At 36.5% G+C, this 25,530-nt stretch overlaps 2 protein-coding genes across 5 annotated transcripts in view; both read right to left on the bottom strand.

Moving 5' to 3' along the window:
• Positions 1 to 4: 4 nt before the first annotated feature.
• Positions 5 to 16,232, bottom strand: LOC137391763 (regulation of nuclear pre-mRNA domain-containing protein 2-like). The gene is made up of 10 exons (XM_068078296.1): positions 15,863 to 16,232; positions 7,532 to 7,762; positions 7,348 to 7,394; positions 6,270 to 6,396; positions 5,915 to 6,090; positions 5,573 to 5,780; positions 4,443 to 4,627; positions 4,209 to 4,250; positions 3,930 to 4,054; positions 5 to 1,356 (listed from the first exon to the last, which is right to left on the bottom strand). The coding sequence occupies exons 1-10, from the start codon at positions 16,116 to 16,118 to the stop codon at positions 309 to 311; spliced, it is 2,445 nt and encodes an 814-aa protein (XP_067934397.1). The 5' UTR covers positions 16,119 to 16,232; the 3' UTR covers positions 5 to 308.
• A 474-nt stretch (positions 16,233 to 16,706) lies between these two features.
• LOC137390189 (uncharacterized) overlaps positions 16,707 to 25,530 on the bottom strand; it is a 30,233-nt gene continuing 21,409 nt past the window's right edge. For 2 of the 4 annotated variants that reach the window (XM_068076478.1, XM_068076481.1), the window contains 5 exons: positions 25,349 to 25,477; positions 24,473 to 24,576; positions 22,192 to 22,879; positions 21,914 to 21,963; positions 16,707 to 17,159 (listed from right to left, as the gene is read on the bottom strand). In XM_068076478.1, coding sequence (XP_067932579.1) covers positions 17,112 to 17,159; positions 21,914 to 21,963; positions 22,192 to 22,879; positions 24,473 to 24,576; positions 25,349 to 25,477 — 1,019 coding nt within the window. In that variant the 3' untranslated portion in view covers positions 16,707 to 17,111. The remainder of the gene's footprint in view (positions 17,160 to 21,913; positions 21,964 to 22,191; positions 22,880 to 24,472; positions 24,577 to 25,348; positions 25,478 to 25,530) is intronic. The other 2 variants (XM_068076479.1, XM_068076480.1) reach the window with 1 other exon arrangement.

Genomic DNA, 25,530 nt, shown 5'->3' with positions numbered 1-25,530 from the left:
TGCATAACAAGGCTGGTGTAAGCCAAGTTCATCAAGAACACTTAGTTTATTTACATGTTATAAAAGGTTTAGTGCAAGTAAAGCTGCCCATTTTCTAAATCTTGTATAATATTACAGACAATAGTTTAAAAAGCTGTAACTTGCATTTTTCATTCCATCCGTTGCACCTGTACACAAAATTGCATACTTAATTTATATTGAAAGTTTTAATACTATATACAATAAAAGAATCAGTTCAATTGAGGGGTACATAATTAATGCACATACAACTAGAGGGAATGTACAATGCAGACCACACCCAAAATGCCTCAATAGTAGTGATAGTTATGATTGCCACCATAGGGTTGATAAGGTCGTTTAGCCGGCGGAGGTCTATAATTATTATAGTAACCAGGTGGAGCAGGGGGTCTGGTCAAAGCTGGGTACGACCTGTTCACTACAGGACTAATGTTTTTGTTGCCCAATGTCTGTATAGGATTGCCCAAGCTCTCCTCAGCATGGGCAGATGCACCTGGCTGTTCCGCAAGATCAGTCGATGTTTTTGCGTGAATACTGTCAAGAAGGTCAAGAGCATCTTGTTGCTCCTTGGAGCTGATTGTCCTGCCTACAGGTGGAGGAGGAGGTGCTGAACTTACGGTCACCACGGCGCCCGTCATTGCAGAGGCTTTGATGCTCACATGTTCTGCAACCGGGACATAAGAAAGAGAACTTTGTGTCGTAGTTACAACGGTGATATGTGAAGACTTGACATTATTTGGTTGAGAAGCATAGGGCATCCTTTGAGATGGCCTGTGCGCAGATGGGATTGTGTCAGACCCTGAGCTATAGAGAGAAGTAGGTGTAGGAGATATTGTTGGTGAGGCAGAGGGTGGCCAACTCATGCTTTGCAGTTCATGTGATCTATCCACTAAAGGAGGTTGTGCAACTACCACTTGACTAGAACCTTGTTTATAACTTGAAACCAGCGACTGAACAGAACTCGTCTGGAAACTGGCAGAATCTGATTGGGCAAAATTAGATTCATGTCCTGCGCCTTCTGGTTTAATAGTACTTGACTCATAGCTCACCGACAGTTGATCAGTGTTTTTTGGATAGCTTTCGGTCAATTGCGCGGAATTTGGCTTATAACTCTCTGTAGATTGGACAGGGCTTGTCTGATAACAGTCTGATGATTGGAAAGAACTTGGCTGGTAACTGCTGCTAATTAGCTGTGAGCTTGTAGCTTCGGGAACATATTTTTCTATCGATTCCTCATCCTTTGGTTGAATTATTGTTTCCGATTGCAGCGTTGGCAAATTTTGCTGCTCAGATACACTTTTTTGAGCCTTTTGAAGCGCTTCTTTTCGCTGAGCCAATCTACAAAGAGTAGGATGAAATATTTAACATAGTGGGATTAGCTCGAGATTAGCACAATCCTAACTTGTGTAGAACAGGCCACTGTATTTTGTCGAAGGTATTTCAGATTCCATACGTGTAACTTAGTGGGGTATCCAGGATGAAATATCAAAAAAATGTTTATCATAGAATGGAGTATTCAATAAGGTTACATTAGTCCTGAGTATCCATAAATTTGTTAAATTGATTATAACATTAACATTAACAACATTAACATTATATAAATTGATAAATAATCGATACCCGAAGATGAATTCAATAAAGCATTTATATCAAACGCCCAACACATTTACCATAAAGCAATGGCTCAGTTATTCACGAAGATCTTAAACCACGCCTTTCAATAATGCACCTTTTTAATGTCTACAAACCTGACTCAATCGCTCTTGTGCAACTGAATCAAGGCAAAAACTATCTTAATTATCTTACAAATGTGAGGGGTACGCGATAAGATTACCAAATGCCCCACATGCTCCCCAGCCAGGTGAGCACATGTAGGGAATTCAAACGCGCCGCAAATTACCACAAAAGCAGATTAAAATAATATGTGTGTAAATAGATTGGGCTACACGTAATCTGTACATACATGGAATAAGCTACGGGCAATGCATGTACATATGTGAAGAAGGGTGTTGACAAACATACATCTACAACAGACGATCTTACAATGTAAACTTTCCGTTCCAGGAAATGTTATATTATAGGCATTTCACATTATAGGAACAGTAAAATACACGTAAATTGCCTAGTCCGTTCCAAGATCTTCCCAAACTCACCCCTTTGGCCCTTCAAAAAGAAAAAACCTAACTTTTTAATTTAATGACTGTACCGCAACTGTAGTATTCTTGGTTTCTATCGACATCTTTTCTCCTTTTTCTTATCACTTTCACTCGGTTCACAGTTTGTGATTGCGGTAATTTTACGATGAGTTAAGGAGACTGCACACCTTCAATGTCAATATACCTTGAGTTTCTTTTATTCTAGACAACAAAGTCCACTTTATTAAACAAAAACTATAAAAATGTTTTACACGTCTAAAATAAAGTGAAACAAAAAGATAACTTTACTATCGTAACTTAGAGTGGTGTCTATCTATCCATCGACAAGGTTTAAGGTTATGATAAAAGATAGCTTTCGACGATACTCCAACCTGTGACAGTCAAATCGGTAGATCGACGCTCTAACACAGGGGTGAGCCAACTACAGTTTGCTGGCCAGATATGGCACGTTGCTCTTTTCAATCCATCCCGCAGAAGAATTATGGGTTGATGTGAATGTCTGCCTTTATTTTTAACCCTAGTGTACCAATTCAGAAGTCACTCTTCAATAGACCTTTTTAAAATTCTTTAAGTTATATATAAATTTGTGCGATAAGCGACTATCAGTTTAAGCAATTATGACACAATCTGTACTACTATTTTGAAGCTATTATTTGCGGGTAGCAGGCATGCACAAGCTCTGCAGGTTGGTAAAACTTTTCTTCCATTTCGTGAAAAATATTCATAAAAGTTACGGAAGAAAATTCCTGCTCCCCTAAAAAATTTGTTTGGATGTTGATATCAACTAACACAACAGTGAAAAAGAATGTCAAGACAGAAGACTGTGAAGGAGAATTTGAGAAACGAAATGAAGCTGAAATGTCAAAGTGGAAGCAGCAGTCAGATCACAACTGGTAGCTGAAATCAAGAAGTGACTTGCTAAATAAATTTTTCAACATTTTACAACATGGTCGAACATAGTTAATGTTTTTTTCTGCTTGTTTTATATGTACCGTTAATAAATGCAGTTTTTGTATATGGATCGTATTTTACGCTGACCCGGCCTGTCCGTTAAATTTTAAAAGTCACTGTGACCCGTGGGCTAAACAGTTTTCCCAACTCTGCTCAAACACCTAACCCAAGTAATTGCGCAGCTACATGCTTATTGTTGTGCTCTATTAATACACCTCATGATTTTTTACGGCAAACTAGACTGCCGGAATACTAGTATATATAGAGATAATTCTAAACGGTTTTTTCTCAAGCGCGACAAAAGAGAAAGCGATATTTTTAAGGCTAACAATGAAATGCCCGTTATTAAACTCAAATTTGAGAACTTGCGCCGACTTCACCGTATATGAAATTTTTTACGGTGTATGAAACAAAAACTTTACATAAATTCTTCACGCTATGTGAAATCTACGTTTTAGGAGGTATACGTTGTAGGAGCATCTACTCTATATTAATCTAGCTGTAGTAGGTCATGGACAACGGTAGCATGATAGCTCTATTCAAATTCATACATGCAGGGACAATCAATTTTCTTCCCACTATCAAATAGGATCGAGGCATCAAAAGGAGTTGAAATGCACTGTTGCTCTGTATGGGGATGTGTTAATGCACTGTTGCTCTGTATGGGGATGTGTTAATGCACTGTTGCTCTGTATGGGGATGTGTGTCTGTGTGTCTGCAATTTTTGCTTCGACATATCTTTTTAACAGTTGTATTTCTAGTTGTTGCAAATCAAGGGTGAACTTTTAATGAGTGCTAACTCACTCCTGCTCAATACGTTTTCTGTTGAACTCTGACCAGTCCTTCGGGGGTGGGTTCTTCACCTTCTCAGCAAATTCTGTCAGACTTTTTAGCACAGATTTGTCCTGACGTCCACCGGTTGCTTGCGCCTAAACAGTGAAATCAAGGAGGCACTTTACATAACATTATAATACTACGCTAACCATACCAGTTGAAATATTGTTGATGCACATGAAAGATTGTGTGTTGAGTGACAATGTGTGTATGTGAAAAGCAATGTTGTAGTATAAAAATAGTAATTACCTTTGCTGCCACCATACTAAACAGAAATGTGTGGTCTGTATTCTGAAATAGCAAATAATAACAAACATAACAGGTAAGAGTAACTCGAGAGAGAACAAACAGCACTTTGATAGAGCAGGCCAAGGAAAAAAGAAAAAAACATTAGTACATAACAATTAAGCGTTTCAGGAAAGAGCTAATCACCAAGGTCAAGAGAAGATAGGAAGTGATGCAACAATATTATGATTAACATACCTCTGTAGTAGAGCCAGCCTTTTCTCTTTGCAACTGCTCAGCAGGACTGTAACTGTTGGAGCTTGCTGCTTTAGACTGTCGAGGATCGGCAGCTGGCCCTGGCAGACTGTTGCCCATTGCAGCAAGCCGATCTGTTAGTGAACTACTGCTTGAAGGGGTATACGGCTCAGCAGCAATAATAGTTCCTAGAAATAAGTGGGCAGTCAAATGCTGATGCACAAACCCAAAAATACCATGGACATGAGGTCATCATTTGGAAAAACCGAGCAGACCAACAAAGGAATACATCTATATAAATCTCAGTGTTGGTCTTTTGTCTATCTGGCGTCGCTGTGTCGTCGCTATGTCTAGTTGTAGCGATTACAATCTGGGAATGGAAAATCCACATCGCACTGGATTCAAGCTCTGAACTTCCAAGTCTACAGACAAGTGGGTCTAACCATTAGGCTAAGCTGTCCATATAAATCTTAACTTTGCAGGTTACAAGCTAAGCATGTACTTTTTGTCATTAAAATTACCTTTTGCATTTGTTTTTAAGGTTTTCAAAAAGCCTTATAACCATTACTTATTTTTTTAATTGGTCATTTTCAAATTAGCCGCTCCAATTTCAAATGTACCGTTACACTCCTTCAATTTTCGGTTCTTTCATAAAAACTGTAAACACTAAAAACCATTATCTCATTTTTACATTTGTACTAGTAGCCAGCGGTACCAGTATCGATGTATTCAAAATTTTGATAGATAGTTTCAGCCGCAACCTTTTTATACACATGCGTCCATGTACTCATTCTTATTGTTAACTGAACATATCATGATTTTTTATTCCGTTTTCTCAGTTCATATTAAATGTATCAGAATCAAATCACTTTTTTCATTGTAGTAGAACAGACTATATAGTCATTACTTGCTAATTATTTAACATTTAAATAATTTAACACCTTCACAGTTATTTTACAATTTTTATTTTACAATTTTCTCATGATATGAAGTAAAACAGTTAGAATAGTAAATGTTGTACATGTATATGTTAAATAAATTTTCTGCGCAAAAACTTTTTTATTACCCAGGCATTCATCTAGTGACCTATAAGGTTCAGGTAATAAAACCATCCCACCACAGTGCATTCTTACCAGAGGTGTCCTCTTCTGCGTCAGACAATTCCATGTCCATTGCATCCGATGCTTCATCTCCCGAGAGCTGCGGTGGTGTGCAGCCCGGCGAAGGAGCCTCCGCAGACGGAGAGGGTATGGGACTGTCCGACTCATCAGCCAAAGTTTCCTTATAATCGATCAGCCGTTTCTTGAGATTGTTAATCCGAATACCAAAATTACGATAAGCCTGAAAAAATTAACAAGCTCTAACGATTTCAAACCGCTTCCACAAATAAAAGCGAGTTATTTTGAAATTATCAAACAAATAGAAGTCGTGGAGGGTTGAAATGATGGAGGCAGACAACAGGTAAAAGAACTTACATTGGCCACAACCATTGCATCATCGTTCTGCACTTCGTAGAAGGTCTGGCCATTTTCCAAGATCTCAATTAATTTGGTTCGTTGCTCAACTTCGTTCTCCAGCAATTTAACATAGCCTTGCATTTTTGTGTAAGAATCGTCAAACTGCTTTGCAAACTCATGGCTATGGGAACGGTCTACAAATCCATACAGCTAGTTAAACCTTTAATATTCCGAAGCAATGTTACGACAGGCCGACGCGTATATTCATGTCAAAAATTCATTAGTTCAGCAGAATCTATTAATTTCTCCAGGAAACACAACAAAAGTTTACAAACAAAGTTTTTCTAAATAAGTTTAGGAGAGGTGGACAAACCTTTGAGTTGTTTAACAGCCTCAATCTTTGACGCATCCAACTTGAGATTTGCAACTTGTTTCTGTTTCATAGCGACATGTGCCTCGAGCATCTTCACCTTCCTTATTGACTCAATAACCACCTGAGGCTAAATCAAGGAATGACAATATATGTTATATATGTAATATGTATGTGATCAAAAGTAGTTATGACCAGTATGACACTTTTAAACAACCAAACATAATTGAAAAAGTAAGTAAATACATCTACAAGTATGTCACACTGTCAAATGTGGGACAGCCAAATGGGAAATTGGAAGGCTCTTAACTCTTTTGCTACAGCATGCCACTTTAGTGACATGTGGGATCATTGTTTCAGTACAGAGACGCTACTTTAGAACCCGCTCGATGCGTCGTTAGAAAAAGTGCTATTACTCAACTTGCAATAGTAGTGGACCTATAATCTCTTTTTACAAAAATAAACAAAATGGCATTTTATCTAACCAATTATTATGTTCAGTTCAAAACCGGAAATATTAAAAATGATATTTTTGATTCGGTACTTAATTTCCAACAAGATGGATGCCGGTCATGAAGAAAGTACATTTCGACTTTGTGCAGAAGGTACTTTAAATATTTTATCTCATTGAGACTCTGAGTTCTAATTTTGTAGTAAGTAGCAGTGAATCTGATTATTCAGATGGTGACTGTGAATCTGTAATACCTAATGTTTTTTAGGGAAAGTAAATAGGAGAGAAATATTTCACGGCAAATTTCCAATTTTTTTAAGACTGAATTTTTTTAATTCAACATTATTATCACTATTTACACGGGTTATAAAGAGTCCATCCTGTAAGAAACAAATGTAATAATCAGTCTCAATTGATCCCATGACATTAGGATCAATACTTTTCAAATTATAGTACAAAATTTCGGCCTTTGTCTGAAATAGCAAAGTTTTAGAAAAATAATTACATCTCAGCTAAAGCACATATATATATAAGGAAAGAGTTTAATAGGTTATAATAAATATGGTGAGAAGGCTTCACTTGTATTGCCAATAAAGTGGCTGCCTAAAGAAGGCAAATTACATGGCATACCTTGAAATTGCTAGCACTCACGTGTGCAGTCACTTTTTCTCGATCATCTAAAAAAACAAATAAAATAAAAGTATGTGAGAATGTTTGCATGACTCGAGCAGCCAATAAGACACTAGCATCAGTGCTACATGCTACGATCCCTACCATAGCACTCTTTACTAACAATATGTGTAGACTAACTTACTCAGGAGTTCTCTGAGTTCCTGAATGAAGTCGGTAAAGTATGTATGTCTTTCTTCCCATATATGAAATATTCTTTCGATCTTGTGTTTGATGCTTGCATCTCTAACCAACACCACAGCATCTTTCAACACATTTTTGAAGGCTAAAAGGTAAATCTTCGCATTCTTCTTCTTACAGCTCTGTACGACGTCATTGGCTAAGTAAAACAGCGGCAATCTCCTGCTGATTTTGGCTGTAAAACAATTAGTCAATTCAGCTATCATAATATAAACTCTATAGGTTTATCAAAGTATGGGACGAAACATCAATATAGGTTTGACTATACTGATGTTTCTCTAAAACATCAGTATAGTCAACAAACCTTGACACACCAGTATACCCTAGGACACTTATGTATTCGCGTCATCTAACTTTGGTGTTTTCGCAGAGTCATCCTCTCGCGAAAATTCTATGAGCGAAACTAAACAATCACAACAAATGAGCGAAAACGCGAAATTAAATAGCTCTGTTCATTGATATCCACAAGAAAATCGTCATATTAGAAATGCAGATAATTTTCATGTGTGGTTGGGCTCATTGGGCAATTATACTTTTGTCATCGATTAAATCAAATCACCATTCGTTTCCTTAACAGAAATAGTCAATGAGTAATTGCCTTCCTGCTCTGCTGTTGTTGATAACATAACTGTCAAGACATCTTCCATGTCAGGAGTTCAGAATTCTCGATAAACATGAAATTCTCTGAACCCACAAGTGAAATCAAACTGAGCCATGGCCACCGCGTGCTATAAATACTTGAGATCTAGTATGGTACCACATCAGTCACGGCGGCAGGGACCTAGACGTCATCGATAGTCCAATAAACAAATGACAGCAAGCAATCAAATTGCATTATCGATCGCGCCTACACATTTTAACCTGCGGTTCACAAATACAAACTAGTCCCAAATTGAAAATTTTTTCCTTACCAGTGAACTTGACCTGAGGAATCTAATTATGTTTGTTCCACTGCATTTATTTTCACATCACCATATTTTCGCACTCATCAAAGCTGCAAAATTTAGTAGCAGCAAAATTCTACTCAGGAAACTATATACTGGCGAAATATAAGTGTCCTAGGGTAGTCAAATCAGTAGCAGGCTGCAACAGTTAGAAAGAGAGTAATGTAACAGTCATGTAACAGCAAATGAAAATACTGATAGGTGAAATATGAAAAATCTATAACATGTAAAAATATTTTGCTGTTTATATAGTCTTATAGTTTACTAGATAATACAAACCTAATATAAAAAGATATGCTTGCAAAAGCAACTTGACCCTTAAAATAATTACATCACATCCAGAGCCATTTCAAGTATAACACCAACAAACTGATGAACATTATTGACCAACATGTATCAAAAACATATGCAGCCAGCAAAATGAGCTATTTGATAATGACTGTGGAAGGATTATGGGTAGAGAAACTTGAAGTTGGAGAACCAGTTGTTGTTTTAGCATCTACGCTCAACATATTTGAACAAGGAAACCAGTAAACGTTAAATATTAACTTAGGGCGATCTTTGTGAAAACAATTTGGAAAGAAACCTTGTTTTCTAATATTACTAATTTTTACAATTACAATTCCTTTCGATAAAACCATACTTAATGCTTGCTCAAAAACATAAATATTAACATCTTAAATTGTTAAGCGTAATGCAAACCTAATAGGCCTACAATCGTAATACAAATGTATCAGTATTTCAAAGCGGGACTCTCAACAATTGAACATCTGATTTACTGAAACGATTCAAGCACGTTTTTCAGCATCTGTCAGCAAGTTTTAAAATGCTAACTGTGGAAGATATAGTATACTCTCTGCACCCTATGTAAGGGTACTGATATCAACAATGACCAAGGAACGTGACGTCAAGGTAGGTGTAAATTATCTGCTAGTCTTTAGGTTTGGTCATTTTATTCATAACGTCAATTCAAGGTGATAACATGTTATTTGAATATAATTGACGACCTGTAGGTAAGTGCCGACATCTCAGTTAAGCTTTTTGAAGTGAGTGTACATTCCCCCTATTTGCTTACATATCCTATAGAATTTGTATAAATTTAGTAAACTACCAGGTATCGGTTTAGAGATGAAGCTGTTCTTTTAGTCAGTTGAATCTATTGAAAATATTATTGAAATTATACAGCAACCTAAAGAAAACTTAATGTTTTGCTTATTATCATCATTGAAAGATAATTTTATTTGGTGTCCAGACAGCCATGCAATATGGAAGATATGAAAATTTTGTAAACTGATAATGATACTTATCGTAAAACCTATATTTGAACGCCACCTCTTATTGAGCCCTACTATAAAAGAAGGGTTGAAAAATAGAGCGACATCCTTTAATTGAACTATACTTCTACATTTGACTTCTGTATTTGACTGCCACTATTTGACGTTCTTAATCTTTCCGAACCCAAAATAGCAAGTGATCACTAGAAAAGTGTCCACAAAACCGACTCGAATTACATGAATAACAATTAATTCGTACGTTGTTTCTGTTCGTAACGAGGTCAGTTTTTTAAAGTTCTCCAAGTCTGTGAGTTTTTTCATTAAAATCTTTGATTGCAACACCATAGAAATAATTAGTAAATGTATCAGACGAATAGTCATTTCTTTTTTATTGCAGTCTTAATACTTCGATATGAAAAAGGTTTTCACATTTACAATGGAATCTGCGTTACTACGAATTTTGAGACTTTCGATTACATGTGGTTTTTTTTTAAATTTGCGCTGAAAGTGTCTATTCAAAATGGCACTGCCTAAAAGTTTTGCTCTGCTAAAAAATTGTTTGGACGTTAATATCGACTAGCTCAATTGTGCAGAGGACGATTTGAGGTCAGAAGACACTGTAGAAGGTATTGAGCAGTTAGAAGAATATGAAATGGTTCCAAACAGAAACAATCAGAACGCAACTGGCCAAGCAAACGATGCTAATATCTTTGTTTTACAAATGTTAATACTGTACTTCAAAATGTTAATTTTTGTTTCAGAATGTATTATAATTATGGTTTGTTTATATCGCTTATTCTTAAATATATATTTGTAGCATTTGAGAAATTATTATTATAAAATAAAAATTTGCAGATTTATAGATTACATGTATTTGATAGCATGTTTGTGGTAATTCGACGGATCGACCCTCCGTAACTCCTCTTCTATTGCACATGAAAAGCCAGTTTTGGCTGCCAACTGTAGCATACATATCGACGAGTGCAATGAGTTTTTATGCAACCTTGTTAAATATAGTCATAAAATGAAAATATGCCTTCAAATTTAAAATGAAATAAAAAGCTGTAAAGCTCCAAGAAATTGCAACGCAGGCTATAAGATCATCATAGGTTAATAGCAAGCGATAGATATCAACTGGTAGAGACATGTATCAGCCTTCTCGTGCATATTTATTTAGAGATCTACGACAAGTTGGAGGTAAGGCAGTGAATTTCTTGTATCCAAAAGGGTTAATGTTGCACCGCTTGAAGGAGAGTGCAAAATTTGAATTGCCCGTAAAAGGGTTAATTTTTTTTCAACATTCTGACGAGGTGTTGGAACAATACAACGCCACGCTTTATTTGAACGCCACCTCTAATAAAGCGCCGCTTTAAGGGAAGGATTAAAAAATAGAGTGCCATGGCGTTGAAATAAAGGTTTTGCAGTAGCTTCTTTTTAGCTTTCAAAGAAAATGGTGTGAACACGTTTTTAGGAAGGCATGCAATGGTGCCATTTTGGTGGCTGTTATATGACCGCGTGGGATAGCCTACCAATAATAATATTTCCATTTACAGACCAAGTACGGCACTAGATCAAGCAATGCTAGCTTATTAGCAGCAATGTTTTATCTTATATAACTGCCTTTGTTCTGGCTTTACTCATGACTAGCTCATCGGTTGCATTAGTTTTGATAGAATGCTTACAAAATGAAGCTACCTAAATGCTACAAGACATTTATTAAGATACCTGCATAGTCATACCAAATCATATTTTGACTAGAAAATCCCAAAGTTTAATGTCTCAGACTTCGACCGAAAACTAGGCTTCTGACCCTCCTGTACTTTAAATCGTTTATGCTACAATTGGTAAAAATAAAAGACAAGAAATGTTTCTGCTGTCTTTTTCATTTCACAATCTTCGTTAAGAGCTTACTGTACTCTTTCATTAGAAATTTTAGATCGTAACCTTGACATAGTCTAGCCTTTGGCACTTTGATGCTTATGCTAAAATTGGTAAAAATAAAACGTACAAAATGTTTGTTTTTTTGTTCATGATCTTGGATAGGATATCATTTATCAAAATAGACCAACCAGTCAATTTCTAGACTTTTTTATTTATCATATACAGCAGTGGACTCCAGCCTTTTCTAACTGCGGACCCATCAACGTTTGAAAATTTTATTGCAGACCGGGTGGTTGAAATAATAATAATAGTAAATGGGAATCCTTTGTGTACTCATATAAACTTGATTACCACATTGCTCCAACAATAAAACATAAGGTTTACAAGTTTACAGGTTTATAATTACATATAGGATTACGTTATAGGGATTTTACACTATACGACCAGTAAAATACATGTCAAGTGAACTGTTTTGAAAAGTGAGTGTAGCACTACGTGTTGCAATCAGCTGTACTGACATAGCCAGTGATACATGGCAGATATGTTCACATATCTGCCATGTATCGCTGTTCCAATATATGGATTTTTATTATAGGTAATGTTTTATGTAGTCTATACATTTCCCAACTAGATACAACTCTATGTGACGAACAAGTTCTGATCACCTAGCAGCCTATATCCAGGTTTATAGATAAAACGGATATAAATTTTGCATGCATATTTTGATGAACGGATTATACGCAAAAAGGCTGTAATGCAACTTATTTATACTTTATCACATAAACATCAGAAATTAATTCACTTGTCAATATAGCATATAACAATGGAAAATTAACTGCCAATGAGCATTGCAAACACCATTTGGTAATTATTAGACTTTTTCCTACATTTGTGATTCAAGATGGCTATAGCTTGATCCAAATTGTATCCCAATCCAATTGCGGTAATTATGAAGCTTATGATTCACCCATTACCATTATACGCTAACTCCACATCTAATGAAAGATATTATCCATTGTTCTAGAGTTATGTCAGCTCAATTGTATACTTCATGGTCGAATCAAGATCTATTCAGAAATCTGAGCTGACATTCAGATCGTCACGTCAGATCTAATACAGCAACAGTATTAGGAACAAAGTCCAGTATCTGGAAACCATTGTACATGAGTATGATCCTATTTTTATAGTTCTCACCGAAACCCATTTAGACCCTCAGGTTTCGAGCAATGAACTAAAACTACCAAACTACGAAATTTTCCGCAGAGACCGCCCCACTAAAGGCGGAGGCATTTTAGTCGCTATTAAATCATTGAAAGGGGTTCAGATATTTGATTCTTTTGTGGATCCTAATGAGGAGATGCTTGTAATCAACTTGTCTGTTCACGGGTTTCGTGTTTGTGTAGTAACCTACTACCGTCCTCCGAGCTCAGCTAAGATGAGTGCACTTTTTGATTTTTTTGAGGACAGCCTGGTCAGCAATTTTGTCTTACTTGGAGATTTTAACTTTCCTGAAATCCAGTGGACCCTTGACACGCCGGCCGTCTCTCCAGGGGGTCGTGGACTTGCTAAGAGCTTTTTATCTTTTATTTTGAAAAATAACTTTTCGCAGCATGTAAACTTCCCTACCCACTCTAAAGGCAACACACTTGATCTTATTTTTACAAATTTTGATCCCTGCCCTATTTTTAAAAACGCTGATGTTGGAATGTCGGATCACACAGCACTGTGCTTTGAATTTTTTAGTTTTTTTCCACAGGTTGATCCCCCAGTTTCTCGCACTACTAAAACTCTTTTTGACTTTGGTAAGGCTCGGATGTCTGACATAAGCGAACAGACGGCCCACCTTTACAGACATCTCCAGTTTATTGAAGCTTCAAATACGACAGATTTTTTATGGGACACATTCAAGTACACTATTTTAAACGTAGCTAACTCATGCATCCCAGTACGTAAACCCAAAGGTAAAAAATTCTGGTTGTCAAGGGAAGCCAAAACAGTTTGCCGAAAAAAGAGAAGGTTTTTTCATACCTATAAAGCTTACCCTACTAGCCACAATTTAGAACAACTAAAGTCCATTGGTAATCTATCTAAACGCCTTATTAAAAGAGATTATAATAAATTTTTAGAGTCCCATATTGCTGAAAGCCTTAAGAATGGCGATTCCAAACCTCTTTTCCAGCTCATATCTAAATCTTCAAAAGGGGGAAACTGTTCAAACATTATGCAATTACATAACTGTGTGAATGACAACGATATGGCCATAAGTTTTGCTAACAATTTTAAGTCCGTATTTACTGTAGACGATGGACACGTCCCACAAGTATCATTCACTCAATCTAGTGCAGAACATGTACCCCAAATGGACATTGCTGTCAGTGAAGAGGGAGTTTTGGCCCTTCTTAATAATCTTAACCATCGTAAGGGTATGGGCCCAGACAACCTTAGTCCTGCCCTGCTCAAGTTTTTGGCTGTTGACATTGCTCCCATTTTAACGCTGATTTTTAAACACTCCCTCAACACAGGGTGTGTGCCACTTGATTGGAAACATGCCAATGTAGTCCCTGTATTCAAGAAAGGTGACAAGAAGGCCCCACTTAACTATAGGCCAATATCACTCACTAGCGTATCATCTAAGGTAATAGAACATATTATTGCTCATAACATAAGAGATTATCTCGATCAGAATAACATCCTAAGTGAAACACAGCATGGTTTTAGAAAAAAGCACAGCTGTGAATCTCAACTTATACACACCATATCAGACTTGGCAAATTTTAATAATCTTAACACTCAAGTGGATGTACTTGTTTTGGATTTTAGTAAAGCATTTGATACAGTTTCGCATGACAAATTGATCCACAAACTTAGAAGTTATGGCCTAAATGCAAATGTAGTGACTTGGATCCAGCATTGGCTCCTGGACCGCACATTCTGTGTCATAGTTAACGGTAAAAAATCTCCACCTACCCAGGTAACATCAGGTGTGCCCCAGGGGTCGGTGCTTGGACCCTTGCTTTTTCTTTTATATATCAATGACCTTCCAGAGTCTCTGAACTGTCCAAAGACATCCATACGTTTATTTGCGGATGATGCCATACTTTTTAGACCAATAGAATGTGCGTCCGACAGCCTTCTGCTACAGGACCAACTGTGCAGAGTGGCTGCATGGGCTGAGTCGTGGCAGCTGAGATTTAATGCTAATAAATGCACATCTACATCTGTGGAACCAGTTAGATTTTCACATATATACAACTATTGCGGTACATCTCTTATATCCTCGCAATCCTTTTTATACTTGGGTATACTTGTTTCTAGCACCCTCAATTTTAATGAACACATAAATCGCATCATACGTAAGGCTAACGGCACTCTTTTTATGCTTATGCGGACCCCTAAGAAAACATCTCCTAATGTCAAAAGGACAGCATACTATAGTGTGTGTCGTCCACTGCTAGAGTACGCTTCGGAAATCTGGAGTCCACATTTTGATTATAGTATACAAGATTTAGAATCCATTAACCGAAAAGCTTTTAGGTGGGCCAACAATTTAAGAAAATTTGATAGTATATCATCAGAAATGGTGAAAATGGGATGGCAAACACTTGCAGAGAGAAGACGCATCAAGGACGAAAGCACACTGCAAAAAATTTTAAGCCAGGACCTAATGGTCGATTTTAATAGATTTGTAATTAAGAACTCATCCTATTTTACTCGAGGCTCCAATATCAGACACACAATCAATGCAAGTGCAATGAAACACTCTTTTTTTAACCGTGCGATGAAATTTTAACATCTGATTCTCTTATATCTAGACCAAGCGATCTTATACTTTTATCCTTCAGACTTAGATAAATAAGTCTATGCTTATTTGTGATCTTATTTTTATGCCTAATGCACCATTTTATTTCTACAGGCCTAGCGGCCACTTGAAATATTTTACAGAGATAGAGATAGATAGATAGTCACCAGCTAACATTTTAAAATGATTTGCAGAAGTTACTTTAAAGAAACTTTAAAAAACCTTAAAATTAATCTTAAAACCAATCTAAAAATCACAGGTGAACTATAGATCCTTGTGACTGTGGTTGGAAAAAAGGTTAAAGATCTATATAATTAATAGAACGTAAAATGAGACAACATCAAAATTAGTGCTCAACATAATACATGTGAAATTACCTTTTTTCATAGCAGCTAGCCAACAAGCAGCAATCTTTTGACAATCTATCTTATGATGGATCATCCATAAAGAAAGAGCTTGTATGCTATCTTGTCTGTCAGTCATAGCCTCAAGACGCTTATTAACGCTCTTCTGAAAATCGAGGGTGTTTGATGGACTTGGACTAGATGATGCGAAGGACTCTTCATCTTCATTTTCTTGTGTAGATGGCACTTCGTTTTTTGAGCTGTGACCAGCCTTCAAATGTGTAGCCATTGAGTAATATTACTTTTTCTACTACCTGCAAAGCGCGTTTTTCCCGCTTCAATTATTTTATCATAACTCAGCAGTAATAATATTACATCACGTTTATTTGACGTCGCCGCATCTAGCAAGTTTGCACGCGAGTCGCCATATTTTTTGCAGTTTACAAGCCGTTCTTTCATGGATGCGAAAGCGAGGTAGCAAACGGTTAACAGATGGGCGTTTTGCAGAAGATTAGTTCTATGAAAATGTAGGAGCAACTCCTATATTATAACCAGTTGGTATATGGTACGTTCGACATAGATGTTTCTAAACGGTTACCTACATATATTTATATCATAAAATAAGAAAACTGTAACCTAAAAACAATGTAATTAGAGATAGCGAGTAAATATTACATCGACATCCATTTGTTAGTTAAGGCTAGAGAAAATGGCTATATCATTATAGAACAACTTGTTCCCGTAGTGTACCATTTGATTTGTAGATCTCTATATACATGTGTATTGGTCATTTGGGAAACAATATTCTTGCATTATTGCCACAGTTGCAAATACAGCTCATTATATTTTAAAAGTTTTTAAATGGTTATGCAACAGATAACACGAATTAATGCCACATATATTTTATAAACAAAATTGCATTCTATAAAAAAATCTAGGGAACAAGTTGGCAAACAAATTAATTACAGCACCATTATTATATGAATCTCAGTCTAGAAGCTCGATTTAAAGAATAAGATCTACTACATCTCTTTTAGCATAGTTACAGCAATTCTATGCAATTAGGTATAGGAATAAAAAGAAATGATTTTGTATACTGTGTTGTGTGTGAAATACCATAACAATACACTTATGGGTTAATATAAATGTACAATAATTAGGTGTCCTTAGCATATGAACGTCACAAAGCTTTTAAAAATGCATGAGCTGTTCACACTATCCAGTGTTACAATTAAGGCAATGACTGATGCCCGATTGCTCTTCCAATGTAGAGCTCCAGCGTTCAGAGAATAAGACAGCACCCTTCTTCAGCAGGTGGAGTAGCCATTTTCTACAGAATAAAAAGTTCAACCAGTTATTAAAACACTTATCACACATGAGAGATTTTGCTGTAACTTATATCGCAATATTTTTAAAAATAATGCAAAATAGAAAGTAGGCAACTCCAAATCCCATAGAACATTTATATTTTCCATTGCTTATTTTGCCACATGCATTTTGAGAATAATTAAAGCAGTTATTAACAAAACTCAATCTCAGTATTTCATCTTCGTTAATGTAGAGATAATAAATAGTTCGATTTGAAAATATCCTTAGGTCATTAGTCATTGAACTGGATCTTTGCAACAGCATAGCTGCCAGAGCCTACAGCAACTAAACTCGTCAACAGACCTTCTCAGAGGAGGCAGGAATTAGTCACTATATATGGACAGGTCAGACACTCACTATATCACAGCTAGACTAAATCTACTTGAACATTACTTGTCATAAATCATGTATGGCATCAGATGAAGCCAACCAGAAGGATTAGTTGAAGCCTTACAAGCTCTTAGAATGTCTCATCAGTGCATCATTCATTGGTGCACTGATGAGTGTAGCGCAGTGTTTAGAACTGCTCTTGCCCTCCCCAACACATTTAGGTAAAACGCAGTACATGAACAAATGGAATACTTTATGGAATAGTAAATATGAATATCTGAGTTTCATGTGATTTAAGGCTGGTGGCAGAATTTTAGCAGATTAGAGCACAGGCTAGAACAACACCATGCCTGTATAATATGTTTTCAAACTTGTCAAAAAACCTGTCAAACCAGGTTTGTGTACAAAAAAATGCAGAGCTGGCCTATGTTACAGAGCAGCAACAAAACAAACCAAAGATGATAATATATTGAAAGCTCACTCATCAGGCAATAACATGAGCAATAGATGCATGCATAGAATATTAAGTGATGCACCATTTCCTTCCTGTTAACAGCTAATTACGAACTATAAGTCATATCTACTAGAGCACAGTCTAACTCTACTAGAGCGCAGTTCTGATTAACTGACTCAATTAAAAACACTGAAGGTTTCCTCTCTGTCAATATCTAAATTGCTTATTGAATTCCTTCACTGAATATTCAATTTAAACTTCCAAATGCTCAACTAATCAGATGAGACAATGATGTAATCCCTGAGACGCATCATCCATAAATAAACATTGAATATAGAAATATTTATTATCCATAAACAGGAAAATGAAGATCAATCTATGTTGGCTACGAATGCTTGAGAACATCTAACACTCGGAGCATCAAAGCAGACTTTCAAAAGAATGCGCTTGCTGTAATGGTATAGGCTATATTCATTAACGGCAATCATATCACATATCTTTTGCAGTGTTTACAAAAATGCTAACAAGCTCACAATACTAAATGAAAAGATAATGTACAGATAAATATTGACTAAGGATGCTATTACTACAGTATATTTGGGACAGCTGCTCGTAACGAGACTGCCTCAACCTCTCTATCAGCGATCACCTCACTGTCCAATAGCAAACTGAATGCATCTTGCTTTACAAACCAACTCTAATATATGTAATTTGAGTCATTATTGTAAAGTATCTCAATTCACAATTCTTACAGTTTCTTACAGTTATAAAAAAATACTGAAACTAATGCCATGCGCGACAGCAGCTTCCAGCAGCATACATAAAGAAATCTACAAAAAATTATAATTTCTTCGCGGAAAATGTTTCTGCTGTATGAGCGTACTAACACGCGATTGATACTTTTTGAATTGAGTACATAAATCATTTTAATGCAGTTACTGTTTGAAAGTTTAATGCTCGAAACTTTTGAATAATGAAGTGATTTTCATATCAAAATGGTTAACTTTACACTCGTTAAGCATTTTATCTGGAAACAGAACTTAATTTACATAAAAAATATTGGTATTGATTCGGTGTGAACTCAATGACGCACTATTAATAGTGGATAACCTCATCACGGGTAGTGTACAAATATACTACATTATCACAGACATGAGAGGTTTTATGTTCCAATATATAAGCTACATATATTTGTATATCTCAGGGTTTGGCTGATAAATTGCCCAGGTGATTTATGCAACATTCACTACCTGACCCAAGTAGAGGCATTTAATGATCTTTTATTGTCAAAGAAATTACGCTCCTAAAATTAAAAATGAAATGTTATTTTTCTTCATATTTCATTATAGTGCTAGTGTACAAGTTTTACGAATACAAATAAAATGAGGTAATTGGCTTACGCCAATCCACATATCTGTGCATTCAGGTGTCAGCAATATTAAAGCTTTTAATCAGAAATAAAACAGCTTAACAATGATTGAAAAACTCAAAATAGTTTATACTTGCAGCTATGGTATATACGGTATATACAGTATATACGGTATATACGAATGATCACATTATGACCAGCGATTGTGATAAACCCTAACAAGAAAACAACTACGGTATGTTTCATTAAAGGTAGTACTAACAAAAGTTACAGATTAGATTACAATGCTGATTAGACCATAATCATATTCCATGAATGAATAGGGCCCAAGGAAATTGCTGACCAGATAAGGAATAGTGTCTCATCTAGTACTGTCAAATCTCCACATATGAAGTAAATTCATTCGCATACAGTATTACCTTGAGTTTCGAGCAATTTGAGATGCGAGGAAATTGCGAGTAAATTTTTGACTTGAGATACGAGACAAATTTGAGATACAAGCCGTTGAGATGGTTCTCGGTGTGTTTGGTAAGTGGCCAAGTACGCGAGAGGCTGCTTATGAGAACTGCATTGCTAAGACTTTTTCATCAGATGAGTTTGAAAAACCTCTCAAAAGCCGACTAAAAGTGAAAGCGAGGCAAGCAGAGCTAAGCCCGAAGAAGTAAAGGAATGAATATGAAAACAGAATTGCAATTAAGTTTAGTGTAACGTAAGATTGAAATTTAATTTTTAAAATTTAAGTGTGTAGAGCATGCTAAGTTCAGTTGAGCTAAATTTAAAGTTTATGTTACGTGGTGTGCCGCAAAAGTGTAGCGTAACTAACGTGTTGCCGTCAAGTCTCTCTCATTATCACACTGCCTGCGGTTAGCCTCTACTGTCTGTCTCGAAGGTAAGAACTTCATACAGTACTGTACATAATAATGTCCCATTTTATTGCAGATCATAACCACTAAATACATGTAGTGTTTGTTACTTTGAGAACATAGATGGGGAATTAGAACATTAAAAACATATTTTCCATTGCAATAACCTGTTTTTAGGTGTTTTCTATGTAAGAGGGTGAGACCCGATTAATTTGTTTTTAGTTATTTTACACGGGAAAATTGATTTGAAATACGAGTGAACTGACATGCGAGCTCCATCCCAGAATGCATTTAGCTTGTGTTTCAGGGGATTACTGTATCATACTGCATTTGTATGTAGAAGCAAATATTTTTATAAGAATGCACTGTAATTCATTTAATTCGTTCCACATTTGGAAAGTTTATGACAACTCATGAATAAATACTGTAGATAATTATACATAGAGCTAATAAATCTAATGCATTATATAAAACAACATAAAAAACTAAATTACAATGAATTATTAGGCGATAAAAAATGTGTTTATTGTTACTTTATTTTAGAGAAAAGCGGAGACGAACATGTGTACTCTCGGCAATGCATAGGTTTGTATAGTGGTGATAGAGAAAGGCAGAATAACCAAGACTAGGTGAATCTTAAACTAACTTAGCTTATGGTCTCCATTACTTTTTACAGTTTCAGGTAAACCTCCAACAACTTTTCCCTTATAAAGCTTTGATGTTTTGAAAAACTTCAAACACCATTTGTTAGAAGTATAGGAAAGATTGTATGTTGAAACAATCAAAGCAAAGTTTTGACTGTGCTAAAGAGTAGATCAGCTAGTACAAGCAAGTAGGTCCGACAGCACGTGAAACTAGGTAAGTCAGGTCGTACAAGAGCATAGGACAGATAATGCAAGAGCATGCATCAGCAAGAACAAATAATTATGTCATAAAGTACGCATAAACATGCTAAACAGCACAGGAAAGTAGGTCATGCACAAGAAAGTAGGTCAATAGGTGCATAAAATACTGATGTTTCAAGGCCTACTCATACACTGTTTCCATGCTTCAAATGGGTGCGGAGGTGCTTCTGCCCCGAATCAAAGAAAAGCTAAAATCCAAACGCATTTGTCACCATTTCGCTTCATTAAATTTGTGCAAAGGCAATCGCTGTGAAAAAGCGAATCTACTTTACCAAGTTTTATTTTGTGGGACACATCGCCAATCTTGGAAAGATCTATATGCGTAGTGTAACTCCGAATTGTTAGGGTGTGAATTCGTCAGCAGCGGGCAACTCCGAACTCATTCAAAGCATGGAAATACATCGATAGATAAATAAGCCTGATTAGTACAGACATTGAGCGTGCTATGCGAAAAGAACTGTTTTTTAAAACACTTTAGAAGTGCATCGGCTATTTGGCGCAGCGCCTAAACAAATAACAAAAATTGCTCATATTATGCATGCGACGCCGCAAACCATGTCACATTTTCTAAATAGTGATATGATCCGACACATGCTAGTTGGTTTGGCCAAGTGCTTTCTTGGTAGCAATGGTAAATGTAGCTTGGACAGGCCAGTTGACAAAACAAAACATGTTGAGGCATGAAAACGACTGAAAAAGATTTTTTGACTTCATACACTGCTGTTGCGTAGATCGTAAGGTCACCGAGAGTATTTAATATAGCACTAAAGACAGCTGGGTGGTTGAGCAACATACCTTTGCTTTGATTTTTTGTGACTCCGTCAAGCTTTTCTTAGAGAAAGATTCTGCAAAATAAATCAATAGTACGCATACTGACACATTAGCAACACCCGAATAACTACGTATCCTCAGGACCATAGGCTAGCATATATTTTATCTATTACAGCACATGTTTGACCAGCTTCTAAAGTACTAGGGTTATGATGGGAACTCGATAATTCTTTTCCTATATTCATCACTAGCTACAAAATTTCTTCTCATTCCCACAAAATGTAATAATCAATCTCACTCACCACTTTCCATAACATCATTAGATGCTTTCTTATCAACCGTCTGATTCTGGCCCCGGGCTACTTCGATTTCTGCACTGGCAACAGGCGTAATATCTGTGGGTTCTTTGTGAGTCACCACTACGGCAGGTGACTGTTCTACAGGCTCACCACTAGCTGCTGCTTTTTCTGTTTGGAGCTCCGAGGTTTCGCCGCTAGCCGTTTCCTTTTCTGTTTTGAGCGCCGAGGTTTCATCACTAGCCGCTTCCATTTCTGTTTGGGGCTCCGCAGTCTCGCCCCTAGCTGATGCAGCTGTTATTTCAGCTTGGGTTTCACTAGACTGTGGCATTTGCTTTTCAGGTATATCAGATACACTACTCTTGGCTTCTGTTAGCATACCGGAATGCTCTTCATTAACTTCAGAAAGATCAGCTGCTGGCTCTGCTGCTGTCGAGTCTGTTATAGGAACTTCCGAAGACATCTCTGCATCTGACAGCGTATGCTCAGTAGAGAGCTGTTGTGTCACCGACGAATCAGAATTGGCAGGTACTTCAGCTGATGTACTCTCTACCGATGTAGATGTCTGTGCAGGTTTCTCATCAGTTTCAGCAGACGCACTGTGCTCTGAAGATAGTTGACCACCGTCATCACCATCTGGTAGTGTCTCTACTGGTTCGTCACCACCTTGTGCAGTAGAGCTTTCTTCTGAAATCTTTAGTGAAAAAGCAAAATAATTGAAAACTCATCAATAACCAAACATACAAAAAGTGATGTACAACAACAGAAATAAATTTTTTAGATTATTAAGTTAATTTGAATGCCTCAAACAAGATGCTTATATTCTTGAGGTATTCTTTTCGGGATGTCGTCTGCATATGAAAATATGCGTATTAATTGAGCTGATGGTGTATTTGTAGAAATAAGATGAACGCACACAGCGCATTAAGCGAACTGAAAGATGAGATGTCAATTCATTCGCGATGGAATTCTCCTATCTTGATGAATTAATTTACACAAAATGGAATGAGGATTGACAAAACTTCAATAGTAAAAACTCTTCAATCCTTTATAACTTGGAGCTCAGTTGTATTTAGACAGTTGATTTCATACTGGAATTGTCCTATCTTGATGAATTAATTTACACAAAATGGAATGAGGATTGACAGAACTTCAATAGTAAAAACTCTTCAATACTTTATAACTTGGAGCTCAGTTGTATTTAGACAGCTGATTTCATACTTACAAGATAATTTTTTGTGACTCTCCTATTCATAATATGAACTATCCACCGTAAATTCCGGCATATAAGTCAAAAATTTAACACCAAATTTCAAGCTTAAAAATCCATCCGTGACTTATTCATCGGTGGTCACAATTTTCATGACATCAATTCTAGTAAAATTCATATTCAAAAAAACTATTGAAAATCAAAATTACATGACATATAGGGAATTTATTTATAAAATAGTGAAATACTAGCATTCCCACTGAACATGAGATTGTTCAAACACAAAGTCTCATTCTTCACCATTCAAATTGTCATCGCTAGGATTCTTTTTTGGAATAACGTGTTTTTCCTAAACTTAATGTCTTCTTTCGTAGTATCTGCCCACAACCCCACACTTTGGTAATATATTCAAAACATCTACAACTATCGTCCATCCATCCTTTTTCTTGTACTTAATCACAATTCCTGACAGAAATCTGCCTTGTGGTGTGGCTTTTCCGTTAAAAACGTACATACGTATTAGCAAAGTTACCGGTTTGTTCTTTTGGCGAGGCGGGCCAATACAATAGTGAAGTATTGTTTTTCACGTTTTGTGGTCATCACTAAAACTGTTATCTCTCGTTCTTTTGTTAATTTTTAAAACGTATTGCCGATGGCACAAAAAACATGGGCGTTTTGAATGCCATTCTCTCAGCTATGCATCGACCGCCTCTAATGCCGATTGAACCATTAGCGATCAAACGATTTGGGCCAAAAAAGTAGGTCGACTTATACGGCAAGTACATGTCAAAACCAGGATTTTAAAACCAAACTTTATACCTCGACGTATAGGCCAAGTAAGAAAGTGTTGAAATTGCTCGAACACGAGCAATTACACCATCTGGACCACTAACTTTAACTAAGCTTAGTTACTTTTAAAAAAGCATTCATCAATGGCTTTACTCTTTAACCTTCAAAGCCTCAAGATTGATTAACAAAATTAAGCATCGGGTATATGTAATAGGTTAAAGGCCAAAATGAACATTATCTTTTATCTTTGATAAACCACGGATAAGAAATCTATCAGTTTAGACTTACCTCCGTAGATTTTACAGATGGACTTCCTGTGACATCTAACGTCACCTCATGTGAGTGAATTACAGTGATGTCACCGCTTGCAGATGCAAAAGAGCTGTCTTGTTCTAGAACAGACATACTGTCACAGGGCGATAGGAGGTAGATCTAGAACTAGTGCTAGTAGAAGAGGAGCCAAATACTAGTAGCATTGAAGCTAAGACTTGAACCTTGAAGGAGCGCATGCAATAAAACGCAAACAGGAGCAGCTATATTGATCAAAGCTAGCGGTAATCATACACTAGTCAAGGCTTGGCAATGGCAAGAAGGTATTGGACTTCAAGTACTTTTTCAAACCAGTCAAGGCTGGGTGAAATCCAAATGAGGAAGTAGATACTCAGAGAGAACAAACTAGTGATGTAAAGCGGAGCAATAGTAGCAGATTTCAAGTAGCAGTGGGATCATGCAAATCTGACTAATAGCATCAGGGCATTGATATCAAAGCTCGGTGAACAGCAAAAATAAGCAATCACTTTTGTTGGCACAAAACCAAATAACGAGCCCAAATAACTGAAATTGTAATTTTTGAAATTTATTTCCCGTTTCAAGGATAATGATTCGCAGTGGCTAAAATGTACTGAAGAGCGAAATACTTCTAAAAATTATACAAAATTTTGGTAGACACCATATCTTTGATTTTTTGCAAGAACACTAATCAAATGATGAAAAGTAATTAAAATAATAAAAAAGAGTGATTGGTGTATAGATGCTAATCAGGGTCTGATAGTTGTCATATCATAATGTAGGGATTCTTTGTACCTTACATTATGACTGATAAGTTTACTGGCCAAATCGGAGGCCTAAGGAAAGTGTATAGCAGAAGAGAAGCAAGGTACTTACCACGCCCATCCATTTCACCAGGTAATGGGCTTTCTTGCAAGTGTTTGGGCGTGTCAGCACCGTCCCGGTCAGTTCCTGGAAAAGAATTGTACAGCTCGCTGTCAGTATCTAGCTGTGCCCCTTCAGAATCTGTAGAGGATTGACAATGAGTTAAAATGAGCTCTAAATGTGCAAGAGACGTG

The sequence above is a fragment of the Watersipora subatra genome, chromosome 3, assembly GCF_963576615.1.
Source record: "Watersipora subatra chromosome 3, tzWatSuba1.1, whole genome shotgun sequence".
Taxonomy (NCBI): domain Eukaryota; kingdom Metazoa; phylum Bryozoa; class Gymnolaemata; order Cheilostomatida; family Watersiporidae; genus Watersipora; species Watersipora subatra.
This window is presented reverse-complemented; position numbering and strand designations above follow the sequence as displayed.